General features: G+C 35.1%; 2 protein-coding genes across 2 annotated transcripts; one reads left to right on the top strand and one right to left on the bottom strand.

Moving 5' to 3' along the window:
- Positions 1-2459: 2459 nt before the first annotated feature.
- LOC131927112 (26S proteasome regulatory subunit 7) lies at positions 2460-12667 on the top strand. The gene is made up of 11 exons (XM_059282776.1): positions 2460-2641; positions 8441-8478; positions 8629-8785; positions 8901-9057; positions 9290-9362; positions 9532-9627; positions 9879-10043; positions 10674-10761; positions 11248-11450; positions 11540-11636; positions 12371-12667. Exons 1-11 carry the CDS (start codon positions 2569-2571, stop codon positions 12526-12528), a joined length of 1305 nt encoding a protein of 434 aa, XP_059138759.1. The 5' UTR covers positions 2460-2568; the 3' UTR covers positions 12529-12667.
- Positions 12668-14073: 1406 nt separating this feature from the next.
- Positions 14074-15884, bottom strand: LOC131927106 (uncharacterized). The gene is made up of 2 exons (XM_059282771.1): positions 15721-15884; positions 14074-14482 (listed from the first exon to the last, which is right to left on the bottom strand). The coding sequence occupies exons 1-2, from the start codon at positions 15881-15883 to the stop codon at positions 14169-14171; spliced, it is 477 nt and encodes a 158-aa protein (XP_059138754.1). The 5' UTR covers position 15884; the 3' UTR covers positions 14074-14168.
- Positions 15885-21200: the final 5316 nt, after the last annotated feature.

The following is a 21200-nucleotide window of genomic DNA, read 5'->3' as shown; positions in this document are numbered from 1 at the left end:
CCCTGTGTTAAACAATGGCGGTCTTTGGTTTATATTGAACAGTCTTGTATTTGAACATTTCAGGATGATAATTAAAATATTCAAAAAATGTTCTGGCAAAATTTAGGCTAAGCAGTGTGATGTTGTAGCCTTTTAATATACTAGATCTTTTAAAGTAAAATACAATAGCATTTTGAAACCAATTCATTGTCCACCCTAGGTCCACGCCTTTCCCATCGATGGTAGCGGAATATGTGTATATATATATATATATATATATATATATATATATATATATATATATATATATATATATATATATATATATATATATATATATATATATATATATATATATATATATATATAAATATATATAAGTATCCTATGCATAGGGGAAAGTGGATAATAAAAGTCAGAAAGTGTTTATTTTTATTTTGAAGCAATCTTTATTATATTATGGGCCTGGGCCAAAAAACAAGAAAATGGTTGTCTAGTTAACCCTATGAACTCGCAGTACCGCCTTTTCGATCCGTGTTTTAAAACCCCGTGCCCAGGCAGACCAACAAATCGGTCTGAGACACCTTATTCCAGATCGACGGTACAGTTCGTACATATTTAAAATGTACGCCATTAGTACAGAAAAAAATCTGCCGCCCCCCACCCCCGAGAAAAAAGTCTGGAAGAAACACTACACTAGTATTTTTAAATTCCTATTTTGTAATATACGACGAAAAGACGATTTGAAATTTCCAACAATCGTCATTCCACCTAGCTATGTCTGAAAGAAGTCTCTCTACTGGAAGGACTGGCATGCCAAGAAGTACTATCGGCGAGATTCATGAACACTTGTCCATTCAAATAATAAAATTAACCTTGTTTTTATATTTGCAGTCTTCATCTTTCATTGAGAATGTATGTACATTCAGTGGCATAGCGAGGTGGGATGTCACCCGGTGCGGCAAATGATGGTGTCACCCCCACCCCGTAAGAAAAAATTATATATATATATATATATATATATATATATATATATATATATATATATATATATATATATATATATTCCATATACACTTGTAAGTATGTGTATACGCAATTGTATATGTATTCAATTTTTTTCTGCTGGATGTATTTCATTTTTTACCCCCACTCCCACCCCATACATGGATTAACATATAGCTTATTATGATTCACGACCAAACCGTTTTCCTCAGGCATATATATTGCAACGTTGAGTTGATGTAACTCTCCCCCCCCCCCTCGTCGTCACCCCACGGTGATGGCTTTAGACTGTGCTCAGATAATACTAACGATTTGTATCTATATTCGATCAAAAATTCAGCTGGGTGTTGCATGCTTTCTTTATCATTAGCATGTTTTCGTCATGGTGTCACCCCCCCCCCTCCCCTCCACCCATGTCGGGATTTGTCCACTTTGTTCGTAAAAGACTATTTAATTCACTCTAATTAATAATGTAATTAAGTGAAATTATCATTTTTCTGTATATATTTTGCTATTTTTCGCCTTGGTGTCACCCCCCCCCCCCTAAATGGTGTCACCCGGTGCGGTCCGCACCCCCGCCCCCTCTCGCTACGCCACTGTGTACATTTAGCCAAGGGAAATGCGGAAAAGGGATTTTATCGAAAGAGTTGACCAATCTTGGTCAACAGTTATTTAATGTGGCTAATACAATTTCCCCTCCCCTCCCCCCACCCCCCAAACTGAAAAGCTAACTCCTAACTGTATCAGATCCTATCTTCACTGACCACAAAAAACATCTCTGTATCACAGAAGTGCTTTTTTATACTTCCAGTCCTTGCAATAAACCTATTGATGATATTTTTTCCTTTAATTTTAAGCATCTCTTCGAAAGGTGGGGGCGATGACCAAAGGTGTAGCAACTCACCCAACCTCCCATATAGACTACGCTTCAAGCGGTACCCCCTGGACAAAATAGAAAAATGTATAATTTATATAAAAAATACCCCATGAGTCTAAAGCCCCACCCCCTCCCCTTTTTTCGGAGAAAAAACGTCTGAAAGAAACCCCGATTGTTAGATTAATTTTCTGTTGAACTTATTTTTATGAACACCAGCGGAATTTTACGGTTTCATAATTTTTCAACAGTTGACCTAGGTATCATTTTTACTTTTAATGTTAGAATTAAGGTAATAATTCTGGAATACAAGAAAAGAATAATTCTGGTACAGCATGTTCTAAAAGTGAAACTGTTTTCCCTCAAGGCGAGTCAAGGGTGTCAGATGCTCCCTCGCTTCAATGCTTCACCGTGTATTGTTTACAATAAATACATAAACACATAAAATAAAAGATTATTGGCATCTAAAATAATATAAACTTCAGCTAGATATTTACTTCTGCAATTAAAATAGAACAATACTAAATGGATTTTAATTAGGTAATTAAACGAAAACAGTTTAATTATTATGTATTATGCGAAAGTTTTGTGTAATATGAAAACCGGAAACATCCAAAAGTGTTGTCTCATTATCAACAGATAACTCGGAAATAACAGTGATCCTTTGTCGATTTTATTCACATAATTTTGTTATTAAAAAATAAAGCATTATGCCTGATCATTTAGGAGCAGATCAACGTAAAGTTAAAGACACCGACAAAGAAGAGGAAAAACCTATCCAATGTAAGATTGAAATTCTAATAACAGTTTCAGTCTAGAGATTCTAGCATTCGGTAATCTATCGTTTTGGGTACGTAAAATCGCCCGCGGCTATTTATGTACGAAAACGTTACCTCATTGTCAAGGCTTTAATAGAAGTATATTGTCATACTTTTGTGTCAAATATTATAGATAAATGAATAATAAACCTAAATCTATGGCTAAATATATCGATATAGGCTAGAAATTAACTTTAAACAGCAGTGTCTGAGAGCAAGATTTGCTATATAAACAGCAGCCATTTGTAAAATAGAGTGGCTTCCCCCTGAATCTGGCGCTAAAAGCTTATAAAAATAAAACTTAAGACAAGATGGCTGCTATAGTAAATGAGCATGGTTGCATCTGTTGGAAACATCGCTAGTCTTCATTTATTACGGAAAAGTTTTAATTCAATTGTTTAAAAACAGGTACATAAATGAATCAAGGAAACATTTTTGAATTTTTTAAAACATAAATCCTCCTCAAAATGTGAAATAATTATCAAAATTTAAGGAGTCACCTGTTTTTCACATTACAAATCGCGGGCGATTTTACGTACCCAAAACGATAGATTACCTAGCATTCTAACTTTAACTAAACTAGGTAGTAGCATTGGATTAGAATTATTGAGTTTTATACCTTATAAACCTGTTAGTTACATAGTGTTAAAGGTAAACATGACATAGATACTTCATTTATATTTCTAGCTTAATTAGAAGCTGAGAAATCATTTTTTTTGTTTTTTAATGAGGCGAACAACACAAATATTGTAAAAGGGAGATAACACATAAAGCAAAAAAACAAAAACAGCAAAATGATCTTAAAAATTTTTTATTTGGAAATATTATATCACAATTTATCAAAAATAAAAGTTACAATAATATCAGCCCTGAAATAACACAGAAAATTTAATTACAGCTATAGGCCTAATAATTTGGTATTATTTTGCGCATAATTAAAAAATTTAATATTAATACTAGGCCTAAATAATTTTCTTTCAAAATTTAAATTGTTAGGCCCGAGAGAGCACTATCTTTAAAAACTTAAAACTACATTGTGGCTATAATATTACAATACAAATATACAATTAAGAACCCTGAAACGCAAAGAATAATAGTTAACTAGGCTATACCTAATTAATGAAGAGGCCTAGCTTTTTATTTAAAGACATTTTTTATTTAAAATGAGGGGAAAAATTGTATCTTACCTCATGTGTAGGTTCTAATTTACATACAATACAGTCAATACTATCCAGTACATTATATTGAGCTGATTAAAACAATTCAATAGCTGGGTGTTTCAACAAATAATAATAAAATGAATAACTCACCACTAACTATTAATCAAAACTGAGGTCACCGTTTGCAAGATCCACAATTAGAGATTGTACAGGAATCCCAGTCTTCTGATTCAAAAACCTTCTGAAGTAATTGCAGTCCTTACCAGCCAAGTGCTGTCCCTCTAGGACTTTCTGCTCTGCTTCTGACTTCCTTCCCAGCCACTGAAGGGTTGAGTTCAGCTTTGTCTTCACCCTGAAATCCAGAAAACCCAGTGGTGTTTAGAGCTCAGCGCATCAGTCCATATATCCCAGCATCCTCTCAGCATGGATCTTGTGGGCAGGAGCTGAGTCAATTTTAACATTTCCTCAGAAGGGTCAGAATAGCTACCAGTCAAGTAAGGGGATATCTGCCGTTCCATAACATCCTGCGTAGACTGTTACAGCACAGACAGGACATATCGCAGGAGCCTATTGTCCACCAACAGATACTGGTGAACCATATCAGCCACTATCTTCTGTCCAAAAACATCCTCATCGGTCCGCTAGCAGCTTCTGGGGTCGAGCTTCATCTACTTGATCATTTCTGGGGCTGTCTGGAACAGCACGCTCTGCAAAATTCACAAGATATGTGAAGAAATTTGTAACTTAATTCTGTAAAAGAAAAAATTACTTTCAGTAAATTGCTGACTTCTTTTTGAACATTTTATAATTCTATCACAGGGGAAAAAAAGGTTATTCTGTATAGTTATTCACTTTTCAGCTTCAATCTTCTACTATTTATTAAAGCACTGAGGTTTTGAAATGAGTATATATTTTATTATATATATTATCTATTACAGAAACAAGATGGCAGCTGAAAAAGCAGCCTTACTGAGTTAGGGAAAAATTAATTTAAGTAAATTGCTGATGAGTTTTTTAACTTTTTATGATTCAGTTACAAGAATAAATGGTTCTTCTTAATTGATATTCTCAATTCTGCTAAAAGTCTCAGCTATTTATTGCAGCACTAAGGTTTTAAGATGAGTACATTTTTTACTATATTTTCTCTATTGTGGAAACAAGATGGCGGCTGAAAAAAGCTTCCCTACTGAGTTGAGAAAAAAATTAATTAAAGCAAATTGCTGATGAGTTTTTTAACTTTTTATGATTCAGTTACAAGAGTAAATAGTTCTTCTATATAGTTATTCTCATTTCTGCTAAAAGTCTCAGCTATTTATTGCAACACTAAGGTTTTAAGATGAGTACATTTTTTACTATATTTTCTCTATTGTGGAAACAAGATGGCGGCTGAAAAAAGCTTCCCTACTGAGTTTAGAAAAAAATTAATTAAAGCAAATTGCTGATGAGTTTTTTAACTTTTTATGATTCAGTTACAAGAGTAAATAGTTCTTCTATATAGTTATTCTCATTTCTGCTAAAAGTCTCAGCTATTTATTGCAACACTAAGGTTTTAAGATGAGTACATTTTTTACTATATATTCTCTATTACGGAAACAAGATGGCAGCTGAAAAATGCTTCCCTACTGAGTTAGGGAAAAAATTAATTTAAGTAAATTGCTGATGAGTTTTTTAACTTTTTATGGTTTAGTTACAAGAGTAAATGGTTCTTCTGTAAAGTTATGCTCATTTCTGCTAAAAGAATAATGTTATAATTATAAATGTAATAGGTTCAAGCTTACCTAATTTTTCACTTGAAGTTTTCTTGGTAAAAAAAACATCGGAAAAATGAAAATTTTACTTCATTACAGAGCTGATCCTCTCCTGTTCAAAAAACGTGGTAGAAATGACAGGAAAAAGTAAAGTACTTTTTTATTTCCAAAAAAACAGAGAGTACCCCAAATATTTTTTTTAAAAACACAAAAAATTTTCATGGTGAGATTTTGGGAGTAGGTTGTCTGCCCCTGTCAGAAAAAGCTACATACTAAACTAAACTAAAAAAAAAATAAAAAAAGTTAGGGATTTTGGTAAAAAAGCACTAATCATCATATAAAAATAAAAATTACATATTCTTGTAGAGCTCAACAAAATGAAAACAAAACAAAAAAGATTTTTTGTCTAGCTCAAATAGTTTTTTTTTTGCGAATTTTTTTGTGAGGGGTGGAATCCCCTTACTTTTGCATTGGCCAATTGTGACAAGTCATGGTATACCTGAATAAATTGAGCATAGTTATTTTAATTGCAGTTGTATTTTGTTCATATTTGCAGAGTTTAGCTAGAATGATATATAGAACTTGTAAATGTTGTTGAAATGAATAAAAATAATACAGACACTTATATTTTTGTGTTGGCTTCCTCCCATAACCCCAAAAAACTGTGTGCTGCGCAAATATGAAAATGTTTCTAAAGCCATATTTTATATAAATACAGCAAATGAAAGAACTACAAAGTTTGAAATCTAAAGTAAATGACTTGAACACTGTTATGTGCATATAATATTATAATTGCCTCATTATTTTGGGCAGGTGAAGTAGAGTCCATCTTTAAGCCATTTTGTTATAAAACTGCTGCGCAAATATGAAAATGTTTCTAAAGCAATATTTTATATAAATACAGTGAATGTAAGAACTACATAGTTAGAAATCTAAATGACTTGAACACCGTAATGTGTATATAACTGCCTTGTTATTTTGGGCAGGTGAAGTAGAGCCCATATAAGCCATTTTGTAATAATTTAAATGAAGTTATCAGATCAATGTTTTTATGTGTGAATTGTGTATGGATTCTGATTTTCAGCATATAACTATATCTAAGGGTAAGTAGAACTTGAATACTTAAAATTACAGTTAGCACAATGCTAGTGTATAGCAACAGACAGGTAACCTAGATCTAGGTCTGACTCTTGTCAGTCTAGTCTGACAAAATTGGATTTTAGGAAAAACATTCTGCAAAACTAGAACTAGAGCTGAAAAAATTAAAGATGGGTATGTAAATATATTCTGAAATAAAAAATTAGGAGATTTGTTTGCACATTCCATAAGAATGCTGTTGTTAGTTGATCAAACTTAAAGGCCGGAAGATCGGGATGAAAAAATATAACAATGGTGGCAACGCGACCTACATACAGTGACCACCTCTAAACGAGTATATCTAATGTCAGAGTCAAAATATCCAAAAACAAATATCATTTCCACATATATAAGATATGTCTGCTCAGTAATCTTCACTCATCTAGAATAACCTTTTAAAAAATCGTGATTCCAACGTATTTGAAACTAGCCTTCATACAGGGGGAAGACCAAGGCAGAGACAGCGTGCAATCAGATCGCTAAGCCATCAAAACAATGGGAAAACCATTCTACTTTTCATTTAACATTAGGAAATGACCTTTTAAACTTAATTAATTACCATAAATTAAAAACTTATTAGTATGCAAAACCAAATCTCGTGTGCCCGGTATCAGAAAGTAATGGGCGATTTCGGGTCATGTTTTTACCGCGATCTCGGCCGATACCGACAACCCTAAAAAAGTGGTGTAAATTTTTCTTGTGACGAGATGTTTTCCCCTTGTTGCCTTGTAAGAATTAGAATGTTGTAACTTGTTTGACAGACGTTCACTTCATTTAACTAATTGGTTGTTTGTTGTAAAGTCAGTTGTAATGAATCTAATTTCTAATTGAACTAAATGATCCATCGCCACATTAAGTAAAAAGAACTAGGCCCAATCTTAAATTAAATTTAAACTTTTTAAACAAAGTGACATCTTGGCATTTGGAAAAAGATTTTTCGCCCCAGCGCCTCCATTTGGTCGGCAAAAGATAGTTCTGTGCATGCGCAGTGACCTTAATAACTGACTGAACTAGGGCTATCTGCGGTTTGTTTGTAAACACACGCATGTGCAGTACCATCGAAAACATTGCCACGAAGAAAAGTCGTAGTTGCTCTCCATCTGCGCATGCATATCTTTATCCGGCTAGAATTGTCCGAATTTAAATTGATAGTAAATTGAGTAATTCAAAACTAATTAGGCCCAATCCGCCTGATTCAAAATTACATTTTGTAATCAAACTTTACATTAGTAATCATTAGTTTAATTAGGTTAAAAAATAGGTTTAAAAAGTTAAAAGCAAGCCTGTTGTTAGGTGTAACTGTAAATCAGTGTTAGAAGGTGTTAGTAACAATACCATAATACTGTAAAAGTAAAACATTAGTGTTTGTCATGTAGTACTAGATCTCTAGTAAGTTAGGCTAACTACTAGATCTAAGTAGATCTAGTAGTAGTAGTGTTAGACAACCAACAACAATGTTTTTTAACTTTAATTGTCAGTGGGCACAACTCTGACAGCTGAGCTGTGCACTTTTTAAAAAATTTAGCAATAGCTCCCTACTCCCACTAAAATTCTAGAATTACTAGCATGGCCCTAACATTAATCAATCATACAATCCTAGAGAAAACAAATATCACCTATGTCTACTTTAATCAATTTTCAATTCTTATATAATATTAGGATTAGGTCTATAATATATTTTTTATTAATCAATGTCGGTAACTATTTATTTAATTTCAGCCCTAGATGAAGGAGACATTGCTCTTTTAAAAACCTATGTAAGTTATGTTTACAACTTTTGTTCACATTCATAAAATCATGATTGTATTTTGAAAATATAATAATCTGTTTTATATAAGCCTAGGCTAACTAAAATTTCATACTTAAAACTGCTTTTTATAAAAAGTAATTTAAAAATTGAAAACTAGGGAGTTGGACAGTACACAAAAGCTATCAAAAGTGTAGAGGAAGATATACAGAATATTCTAAAAAATGTCAATGAGCTTTCTGGCATTAAAGAATCGGACACAGGGCTTGCGCCTCCAGCACTTTGGGATCTTGCAGCTGACAAGCAGACTCTTCAAAGTAACTATTCAGTTTCTTTTTTTATCATAACTACCCTACTACATTAGCCATAGAAATTATTTAATGATATTTTTTGTTATTTTAAAAAATAATTTAAGTTCTACTGATTTTACAGGTGAACAGCCATTGCAAGTAGCCAGATGCACTAAAATTATAAATGCAGACACAGATGATCCAAAGTATATTATCAATGTTAAACAATTCGCAAAGTTTGTTGTTGACTTGGGGGAGCAAGTGGCACCCACAGATATTGAAGAGGGAATGCGTGTTGGGTAATATTTATTAAAATTACATTATTAACAGTATTAAATGAAAATCAAATATTTTTTAATTATTTAGTTTCATTGTGTATACTATATTTAGTCTTCTACTAAATAGCATTAATTTTTTCAAATCATGTTATGATTAAATAATTTTTAAAGAACGTATTCTAATTACATTGCAGTTAGTAACTATCTTGAACACAAATTTTGTATTGACACATGTTTATTTTGTACTTTGCAGGGTTGATAGAAATAAATATCAAATCCACATTCCACTTCCACCAAAAATTGATCCAACTGTGACTATGATGCAGGTAATATGTTAGTCCTTAGCAACAGCATATTTTAATGCAGGTATTAATTTTTATCCAATGTCATTACTTGAATCCATTAGTCTACTGAAGTCCTACTGTTAACCATTAGTTGTTTACAGTCTATCTGGCTAGAAAACACTCTCCAATATTATTTTTGCTGGATGTTTAGGTAGAAGAGAAGCCAGATGTTACCTACAGTGATGTTGGAGGCTGTAAAGAACAAATTGAAAAACTCCGGGAAGTTGTAGAAACACCCTTGTTACATGTGAGTTTGAATTTTCTTTATTGGAATAAACTGTTCTAAATACAGTGATGAAAATTATTTGATAATTGTTTTATATGTCGTAGTTTTATTTCCTTTTAGTGATGATAATTATTAGAAAGTTGACTAAAAAGATAATTTTTTTAACAGTAATATTAATTTAAAAAAAATTTAATTTGCAATTGATCAACATTTGTAAAATATATAAAAGTATTGTGCTTTATATTCTGTAACTGAAATTATTCTATTTTCAGCCTGAACGATTTGTTAATCTTGGCATTGAGCCCCCTAAAGGTGTTTTGTTGTTTGGACCACCTGGGACAGGTAAAACACTATGTGCCCGTGCTGTGGCAAACAGAACAGATGCCTGTTTCATCAGAGTTATTGGGTCAGAGTTGGTGCAGAAATATGTGGGAGAGGTATGCTGTGTATTTTACTTGTTGCGTTACTTATAGTGTATGTGTTTGGTACATTTACTTGACACAATTTCATTCAAAGTTCTGAACATTTTATCTTGGCAAACAGTTTTTTTTTGTGTGTAGATTTTTTTTCACCAAATGACATCATTTATTTATTATGTGTCAGAAAGCATAAATAAACATAGTGCAAATACTCAGAAGTATTTTCATGACATCAGAAATGTAACTTATCCATTAAAAGGAAATTCTACCCACAGCTTTATCATCTCAAAACAAACAAAAAAACTTTTCTGTGTATTCCTAACATATTTTCCTTTTATTTTCCTAAAGCCAGTTTTAACAGAAAAATAATTTATTAGATAATGCAAGCAACATTTTTAGTTCAGTTTCATGATACACTTTTGCTACATGTCTCCATAATTCAAACCACCCCTAACCTAATGCCTATGCAAACACCTTCTGGGTTGAGATCTGTACCAGTTCTGTTATTTATAAATACTATTTTTAACACACACACACCTATGTTTCATTAAAGGAAACAAATAGCCATAGGAATTCCACATCATACACACACATCATAAGATATATTTAGCATATTATAGAGTATTCAACATTTCTTTTCTCAAACAGGGTGCTCGTATGGTGAGGGAACTTTTTGAGATGGCTAGAGCAAAGAAAGCCTGTATCATTTTCTTTGATGAAATTGATGCTGTTGGAGGTAACATCAATTTGATAGCTCATTACTTCCTGTACAAATTTAACTTTGATAAGACTTGATTGCAATATTAATTTTTTTCAACTTTTCTTGTTTAAATTTTTTTGGTTCTATTTTATTACAAGTACAACTTTTTAAAACAAAATTTTTTGTCATGTTTGTTGTTCCCTCTATGATTTTCTGTTATTCATCTGTTCGCTACTCTTCCCATGAATCATGATGAAATATCGTCAATTAATTTGTTAAATTTCACATTCTGAGGAAATTCAATTGTTTCTGGCATATTTTGTGTTAGCTTCACAGTAAAAAATATATAAGAATTTTGCTTATGCTACTCTGGCTAGTCATGTACATATCCAACTCTTGAAAAAGGAGGAGACTACAAAAGTTTTCTCATGTTATTTTCTTTTTGTTCACATGATTTATGCATGTTATTTTCCATATGTCGCACATTTCTGTCATGTTATCTTCTATTTGTTCCCATGACAGGTGCCAGGTTTGACGATGGTGCTGGTGGTGACAATGAGGTTCAGCGTACAATGCTTGAGTTGATCAACCAGCTGGATGGCTTTGACCCTAGAGGAAACATTAAAGTATTGATGGCCACCAACAGGCCAGATACTCTTGACCCTGCTCTCATGAGGCCAGGCAGGCTCGACAGAAAAATTGAATTTGGTTTGCCAGATTTAGAGGTAAATTTTATTTTTTAAAAATATAAATAAAACTGGCTCTTTGTTTACTGTATTCGTTTATTTATTTCATATCATTTTAATTTTTGTAGGGACGCACCCACATTTTCAAGATCCATGCTCGCTCTATGAGTGTAGAAAAAGATATTCGTTATGAGCTGTTGGCTAGATTGTGTCCTAACAGTACTGGTATGTATATTTTAAATTTTTTTTAGAATAGCTGGATTTTGATTGAGTGAAAGGATGAAAAAAATAAGTCTTAGATCAATGTTATTATCTTGGATATTTACTGTTAGGGAAATAGTTTCTAAATAGATATTAAAATCCTTAAAATAACAACTGCTGACAATCTATATATATAATTCTCTTCTTCGAGCCGTTAGAAAACAAGCTGCAAACGCTCTCCCTACCTCCCCACCCCTACATGGTTTTAGTGAGCTGTGTTCACTCTAAATGTTTACAAGCAGAGCCAACGATTTTAAACGTAGGGGGGGGGGGTTATGGTCCTTAACGAGCTACTTATAGTGTTTTAAAGAAATATTTTCTGTGTCAGCGTTGGTACTGTCGAATTCACAAATTATGAATTATTGAAAATTAGAAACAACTAAATAGCGGCGTATGTTATGCCGCGGGTCGGCTCGTACATATTATTTCAGTTTGTACTTTTTCAACTTCTTGTCTAATTATTTAATATTTTGTTGAAAACTTGTAAACATTATGTTGCATCATTATTCATACTATATTATGACTTGACTTGATTAAAAAAATATTTCCTTTGTGAAGATCAATTTCATTGAAGGTACAACACTACAAAAGCTGTAATTCCTTTTAGGTCTCAACTATTAAATATTTGAAAAACATTTTGTTAAATACATGCATTAATAGTTAACAAATTTTTAACTAGTTTTTTTGTTTCTCTCCAGGTGCTGAAATCCGCAGTGTTTGTACAGAGGCCGGTATGTTTGCCATCAGAGCTCGCAGGAAGATGGCAACAGAAAAAGATTTCTTAGAAGCTGTCAACAAAGTCATCAAAGCCTATGCCAAGTTCAGTGCCACACCACGCTACATGACATATAACTAGATGTTTAGTTTTTTTTAGTGGTTATATTTAACAAATTCTCACTGGTTAAAATGAATAATGCAGTGGCTTTTTGTTGGTTTTGTATTTTTTTTTTGTTTCAACACCAGAATTGTTTTGGAATAAACAGTTTCACACTCTTTGATCTGAAGTGTCGTAAAAATGTGAATTTTTTATTGCTAGAATATAATTTATTCTCAATTATCTGTTGTTTCTTAAATAAATGAAAAAAAAAATTTAATCAAAAGCATGCTGTTTTATATTGTCAAAAATTTATGTCATTCGTGAGGTACTTTGGGTGAATATTTACAAACTTGTTAATTAGAAAAGCAGGATATACATTCATGTGTGTTAAAGAGTTCCAGAAATAAATATTACTTTTGAGTATTGTCCCATAATTTGTTAGCAGAAAAAACTAAAATAAATGTGTTCTTCCTGCAATGAGTGGTTCTTATCATGTCAGTGGAATATCAGGGAAAACGGGAGCAACCACACCAATGTCAGGTTCTCATTAGAACTAGAACTAAATTTACTCAGGTACTTTAAAAAGCTCCTTTATTGCAAATTGTTTTTAAACACTAGAACATTTGATTGAATTGGCAAACACAAGTCTAATGATAAAAAACTGTTGATGAGTTTATTATCACAGTGTTTTAGATCACATAAACTAATCCTAAAATCAAAACATTTTATGAAATAACCTCATCAAAGAAGTTTAACAAAAATGTAGTTGCATATCCATAATCAAGTTTTTTAGACATACAAAATAAAAAAAAATCATTTGCTTTTCTTAGCTGCTTATTTACTAAAAAGATGGGGTTTTTTTTTTAAAAAAAAGAATATTTTATGTAGCAGTCATCATTCATGTATCTTGACTAGTCAGTACAATAACATCCATACTCATTCAGATGTGACATACAAATTACATTTTAAGTGAAGTACGCATTTCGAGTTGATTGAGATCCTTTATAGAACATGAATACAGCATCAGTTGTTAAATTCCAATAGTAGTGTTCAATGGCATAGTGATGTATATAAAGTGGAGAATACAAAAAGCTGAGTCCAATCCAGCTCTTTCTGTGATGACAGATGGAAGAATTGTTTTGTTTTTTTCATTTAGATTATACTATGTATACAATAAGAAATGTGGGATACATATTTGAGTTCACATATCTTGAGTGCCAACCATTTTTATAATACATAATCAGACTATTTGATTAGATATCAAGTAGTTAGGTACTAACCATTGAATGAATTTGATTCATTCTTATTAAAATGTTATTTTTCTTTTATACAATAAAACAAATGTAATGCCTTTAGGTTAAATATTGAAACTGTAGTAAAAAATAGAAAATGCGAACAATTTTGTTTTAATTCAATCTTGTTAATTTATAACTATAGTTAGTAGCGTATACGGAAATGTATAATTAAGAACAACTTAGTATTTGTCTACTTAGTACTTAGAGACTAGACCTCTACACACATACAAATAAATTGACATCAAGTGACTTGGGATATTTCATATCACATTGTCAGAAAAAGTCTGATTCTTTCCCCCAAAATCACGTCTCAAATCCCCTCCCACAACCTCAAAGAATGACGTCTTTAATGGACAGCCTGTTAATGAGATTTACAAAATTAAATCAAGATAAAACTATTATAATGAACAAAAGGGAAATAATTCCCATTAACTGAAATCCGGAGTTTGAGTAAACTCCCTTCGCTCCACACGTTTCCCAGTTCTCTTCGTCGCCTGTGCAATTTTTTACAATCAACGGCGGGGCTTGCGGACCGTTGCAGAAATCCGTCTTACAAAATCGATAGCAGACGAGATAGTTGTTGACTTGGCCACACGTGCTTTCGTTGTTTGGGGGCAAGTTGACAAATTTTGGATCCTCGAAAATTTTTGTGAAGTTCAGACCATCATGGCAGTCCCGATTGTACAGTATGAATTTCCCTGTAAACAAACATTGAATACAATGTAGCACCATTATTTACCAGCGGATCAGGCTAAGCGCCGCTCTAGATAAAGGCTATATTACATTAATTATATGCTGATCATAACGAGACGGACCGACTCAACAGAATCATCAACCTCGTTATGAGTTATCTTCTATAAATGATGCCACATTTTTAAAACAATTATTACATTCCTCTAGTCTATAGTATAGTGACATCACATTTCAGCCTACTCCCCCCTACCCTTCCGGACCCTTTCACTCACAATTTCAACTGGATTTAAAAAAACAACATCAGGTACCCCACAGAATATCATTCACCAAATGAAACAGACACCACGAACATCACGACGCATCAAACATCACACCAAACATCAGACACCAAACATAAGCCTAACATCAGACAACAATACAGCATACACCATCCTAAAGACAGCAACAATAAAACACTAGCAGTCAATGGCGTAGGCAGGGGGGGGGGGGGGGTTAGGGGGGTTATAACCCCTCCCATGGACCCCCACCCCTATATATATATATATATATATATATATATATATATATATATATATATATATATATATATATATATATAAATAGGATTGTATACATATGGAAAAATGTTTGAAACCCTCCCAAGACCAATTCCTGGCTACGCCACTGCTAGCATTCTTCAAACATCAAAGAAACGATACACACCAAGCAGAAACGGATCACGTGATTTAGGCAGAGAATAACGTGATTTAATTTTCATTTGCGGGTCCATGAAAAGGGGGGGTCGTAACTGCACCTTCCGCCGCACAGAGTTTCTTTCAGGCATCTCTTTGTGGGAACACTGTCCCCCCGAAACACGTCTAAAGCCCACGTGCATAATAGAATTTATATACTTTTACTAGTGTCCGCCCCCCCTCCCTTTGAAAATTTACTCCGCCCCCTCCAGTGTTTCTCTTCCAGACTTTTTTCTCCGTGCGTGGGGGCACTTGATATTTTCGGGGGTGGGGGCGGACATTTTCCGGGGTGGACGGGGGGTGGACACTAGTAAAAGTATGTTTTCAATATAAATTCCTTTTCGTTCCGGGGCGGGGTGGACTTTCTTCGGGACCCCCCACCCCCACCCCGAAGAGATGCCTGGAAGAAACTCTGCCCGCCTCCCCTCGAAAGTTTAAAGAAAAAGGTCTGAAAGAAAAACTACTACCACCACCGCTGCACATGTCTAATATACGGCTGACCTATGACCTACCTCCAACTTCCGCCGACTCGATGACGCAGCGATCGAAGGTTTTCCTCGTGTCCGTACAGTTCTTGGCGTAGTGTTTGGCCAGGCCCCTGGACGTGTTGACCAGCCCTCCCCAGTCCGTGATGCAGTCATTGGACGAGCTGCTGGTGGCACATTGGTAGCACATCAGCGACTCTGGTTCGAAACACAGTTACATCAATCACAGAGGATTTTTTTTTACAATTTTTAAACGATCAGAGTTTCTTCCATTCATCTCTTCGGGAGGGGGGGCAGGGTATTAATTTAGAAAACATACTTTTACCAGTGTCCGCCTCCCCCTCCTTGAAAAATGTCCGCAACCCCACCCCCCACCCCCCGGAAATATTGTGCCCCCCCCCCCCCTCCGGATTACAAAAGGCTGGAAGAAACACTGTAATCGATAATGTCACATTAAAAAAAAAATATATAATATGAGCATTTTTTTTTCTATAAAAGAAAGAGATAAGGATAATAAGCACATCTGTTAGGAGATACGTTATTTAAGCCGATTATGCACTCATTCTTCAACCAGATAGGTAACCCCCCCTCTCCCCAATGGTTTATTTGTTAGAGCTATGCATTGCACTGTAAGGTATCCTATACCGTAGACAAAACACAATGAAGATACATGTTAACTATAACAAGAAGGTACCTGAGACGGATGTAGAGATAGCCAGTAGCAGCAAACCGACGAGAACTGCTTGACATTGGGATGATTTGTTTGCTTGTCTTCTACTACACGTCTCCATCAGTCTGGAAAAAAAATATATTTTAACCGTTTGGTTGAATGCTGACTTCACTAGCCTGTACACGCCGAGCTGACCACACTATCCCTTCATATGTTGAGCTGACCACACTATCCCTTCATATGTTGAGCTGACCACACTATCCCTTCATATGTTGAGCTGACCACACTATCCCTTCATACACCAAGCTGATTACACTATCCCTTCATATGCCGAGTTGACCACAAATCCCTTCTTATTATACTGAGGTCACATAGGTGAACTCTACTTCATCTGTCGCCAAGGTTCAATCTTTTAACTCACGACTTAGACGACCTGAGACATAATTAAAGGGACATAACTCATATCTGTTAAAATAACCCCCTACTAATGATGCGGTTACTTCCCCTCTTTACATTCATCTTGACATTTATATAAGTTCTACGTATTTTAATCTGCCTTTAGCGTGGTGGAGGAGAGGGGGGGGGGGGGTGTTAAGGAAATAGGAGTTTATTAATGACGTCAAATCCCTAAGGGAGGGGTGAGGTCTGACTAAGGGAGTAGGAAATTATGATGTAAGATTTATTTTAACTATGTTGAGGAACAAAAAGATTAAAGGTATGTACCTTTCCGTTAGAAGTACAGACATATGTAAGTAACTCCCTTCCCCCATTTTTAAATAGAAAATTAAATAGAAAATATTTATTTAATCGTATATTGAAAAAAAGCTTATCGGCTAATATATTCATATCTGAATATGTATAGTAGTAGGCGACAGCATAATTTGTAAACTATGTAAATCATTTTCTTTATTTCGTACTTCAAATTGTTTACTTTTACCCTACGTTGGTATTGTTTACGTAACGTGTAATACACATGGGATACTGAAGCTTGCAGGGACTAAATTTTAATTATTTAAAAATATGCCATGAGCAGTAGCACCAGACGCGGGGGGGGGGGGGGGGGAATGGGTGGGGCGCCGACCCTAGGGCGCGCCCAACGGAATAGAAAAACAAATATTAAATGCAGTTTTTTCGGGCTGTATGACTGAATTATACACAGTCGAGGATAAGGATACAGACTGCTACATGGCTTTAAGGAATTCTTTGACTATTTTCAACATCAATTGTGTGACACCAAATAAAAATTACTGAGGTACAGTGATTGGTAAATAGCGCCATACCTTTCCAAATGGGGAGAGGGGGTGGTGAAGCAGACGCTTTTTTCGCCAACGTGAGTAACTACATCTACATGGGGTGGGGGTGCAGAACTTGATAGTTCCCCCGGGCGTAAATTTGTCTTTGAGTAGCACCAATAACAGTTATGTAATAAACAGGTCCCAAACTTTACGTAGTTCACCCAGTAGCGTAGCGAGAGGGGGGGGCGGGGGGAAAAATGTCCCCGGGCGCCGACCTTAGGGGGCGCCAAAATGGGTTGGAAAAATAAATAGAAAGGTTGAGGGGGGTGCAAATCGAAAGTTTGAGGGGGGGGGTGCAAATCAAAATCTCGAGAATGGGGGGTGCAAATCGAAAAGTGTTTGTCCCCGGGCGCCGGGAAGGGTCGCTACGCCTCAGAGTTCACCGGGTATTTTGTGTGTTTGTTTGTTCGTTGTTTGTGGTGGTTGAGGTTCTGTATGTTGTTTTTTTTGTCGATGGTGAATTATGTAAATATAACGTTACAACGGGAGTTGGGAGGGGTGGAGGTGGAGAGTAAAGAATGCATTTTTTTTGTCATATGATATGAATGAGTGACTTTGTAAATAGTCTATACTATTTATGTTATATGCTATATTACGAATAAATTATATAGAACTTCTCATTTGAAAAATACAATATTGTTCTTTAATCTACGCATCTTATTAAAAATGTTGTAAATCAATATGTATTCTTCTTCTAGGTTCTTAATATTAGTGTTGGAAGGGATCCCGTTCAACACAATTAACAGTTCGTGTCAACTATTTATGCGCCATTGATGCCTTGGTCTCCGATTTCAGCCTGCTTTTTTGTTGGGTTTGCTTCCGTAGCATTTGTCCAACCAAGAACAAACTACAAGGCAGCAGTTGTTTGATTTTGGAGTTGTCTCTCCTAGAAGAGTTACTGTCCCCTGCTAACGAACCCCATCTGCCCGAGGGTTCGAACTCGAGACCATGAGCTTTACCGACTCGACCACGCCGAGATCGACTATTTTTCGCAACGTCACAAAAATACTTCTCTCTACACTCCCCCCCCCCTCCCCATAACAAGTTAACAACCTTCCACCCCTCCCCCATCTTAGTCATAAACTTAAGACACACACCCAACCATAACACACCACAGTTTTAATATCTTCTTCTTGTCAGATAACCCGTGACACGCTTTTATGACACACGTAAAAACTTCGACTTCAGTTCAAACGAAACAAATATGTAATTCTTTATTTTTAGACCCGACATACAGCGCTTACTTCCGTGTTCTATGGACCGTAACAATAGGATTAAAGCTTTTTTGTTACCTGTGTAATATACCATGCAGGATATAGAAACTATTAGAAACAGGGGTTCTAAAATTTGTATTTGATGGAACTAACGGTGGGGATTTTAGTTGATTTTTTTAGTATTTTTCATTAGCTTTAAGAAACTAATTCTAAAATGAATAATAAAATTAAAAATTAGAAATATGTTCTTACTTTACGTTAGCCAAAATAATATTTGAACGTTGAGGGGTTAAAATCAGTTGTTGTGACAAACTTATTTCAACGCAAAAGTGGACATAGATATATAAAATAGTCCTAGAAAAGAAAGAGTAGTTGTTTGTTTTTTAAATTTCATATGACTAAAACTGATTAAGTTAAAAGAAAGAATATGTTGTTACCAGTCGACACGCGGCGTATCATACGCCGCTATTTAGTTGTTTTATTTTCTACTTTTCAGTAATTCATAATTTGTGAATTCGACAGTACCAATGCTGCCACTGAAAATATTTGCTTTAAAACACTATAAGTAGGTCCTTAAGGACGAAATCCCCCCCCCCCCACCCACCCTCCTTTCCCCCAACCCCTACCCTACACCCCCCGGGAAAGTAGCCTCCTCTTAGTTACCTCCCCTAAGTTTAAAATCTTTTCAAACTAAATTATCTGCCCCTAATAGCCGTCACTAAACCCGGCTCTATTATTGTAAACATTTAGCGTGAACCATAGCTCACCAGACCATGTGGGGGTGGGGGTGGTAGGGATATGCTTAGAGAGGAAGAGAAGGGGCTGCTAGGCGCGCTAACAGCTTGGTGTTTTCTGGGGTATCCAAGAAGATAATTATATATATAGATTATAGTAACAACTAAAAACGATAATAACAAAGAGTAAAATAAATTCAAATTTTAGAACCACTAATATCAAAGCATTCTTGGTGACACGTATGAAGCCGATTCTTAGAATAAACAACTGTGATGCGATAAAAATAAAGAAAGAACAAGGAGTATATTGTCTCAGTTGGCGAACGCAGTTTCAAAACCCTATTTTTAAGTAGAACTGTTATGACTTGGGGCAAGCAATCTCTGTGCTGTCCCCATTAAATATGTGTATTACTTGAAACTTAAAAAAGGTGCTTATTGAGAAATGACACGTTTTCATACTTTAGTCATTGCGCCACTTTTGAAAAAAAATGTTCTTCTTACCTCCCCACATGCATTAATCCCATAATAATATTGTGTAGGGCCTAAGCCTTGATTTATTTTAATTTTTATTTTACATTCTTGTTTGTATTTATTTGTGTAACTATAATCCTTTGTGATTTAATCATTAAAGGTTCATACCATCCTTGGTCAAACATTTATGACAATCAGGAGACAGCAAACTCTGGCCATGAGATAGGGATAGGATACCTGGCCCGGTGCAAATGTCATTTTAAACAGTGTATAAAAAGACATAAAAAATGGGACCGAGTGGTTGGATAGTAGAGCGCACGATCGCTAACACGAAAGTCTCGAGGTCGGATTCTGGCTCGAGTCAGGAGGACGTCCCTGAGTTCATTCAGCTCTAATGGGTACCTGACTCACGTTAGGGGAATTAAAGGGAAGGATATTTCTTATATGTGTTGCAGAAAAAGGTGAAATTTTACTTGATTTGCCCCATGGATCATTGAAAAAATGGCACAGGACAGAGGACGCTGGAAATCTTTGGTTGGCGGCCCATACCCCAGCAGGGGTGACCTATGTATCGCCATATACAAAAAGGAAACTTACTATTAATGACATAATGTATATGATACGCGCATTACTTATTTATACGTCTGTATATTTTAGAATTAATATAATGTGTGAATTGGTGTGAAACATTTGGGAACAACTGACTACCATGCTATAAAACAAGATCTGGGAAAAGTTTAGTAAATGTGCTGAGGAAATAGGCGTTTGAACAGCATAACTTGGAGAGATTTTATTGGCGACGAGATCTCATCATCATCAGGGCAGATGAAGTTCCGTGACGTGAGTTAGTTACCCATCATAACTGGGTGAACTCAGGGACGCTCTACTGACTTGAACCCGGACTCTCGACTTTTCGGGTTAGCAGTCTAGCTCTCTACCGCTAGGTCAAGTCATCCCATGTCACGCTGCATAATCATATTGCTTTTAAAACATGAAATACTGCAGTAAGGTGTGTTTCCACCCCCCGCCTCCACCCCCCCCCCACCTAAAAACATGAAATACTGAAGTAGGCTGCCCTTTTTGCACCTAAAAACATGAAAAACTGCAGTTAACCGTGATTGGC

The sequence above is a fragment of the Physella acuta genome, unplaced genomic scaffold (genome assembly GCF_028476545.2).
Source record: "Physella acuta isolate Inbredline_101_S28 unplaced genomic scaffold, ASM2847654v3 ptg001374l, whole genome shotgun sequence".
NCBI lineage: Eukaryota > Metazoa > Mollusca > Gastropoda > Physidae > Physella > Physella acuta.
The sequence above is the reverse complement of the archived record's forward strand: the minus strand, read 5'-3'. Positions and strand labels throughout refer to the sequence as shown.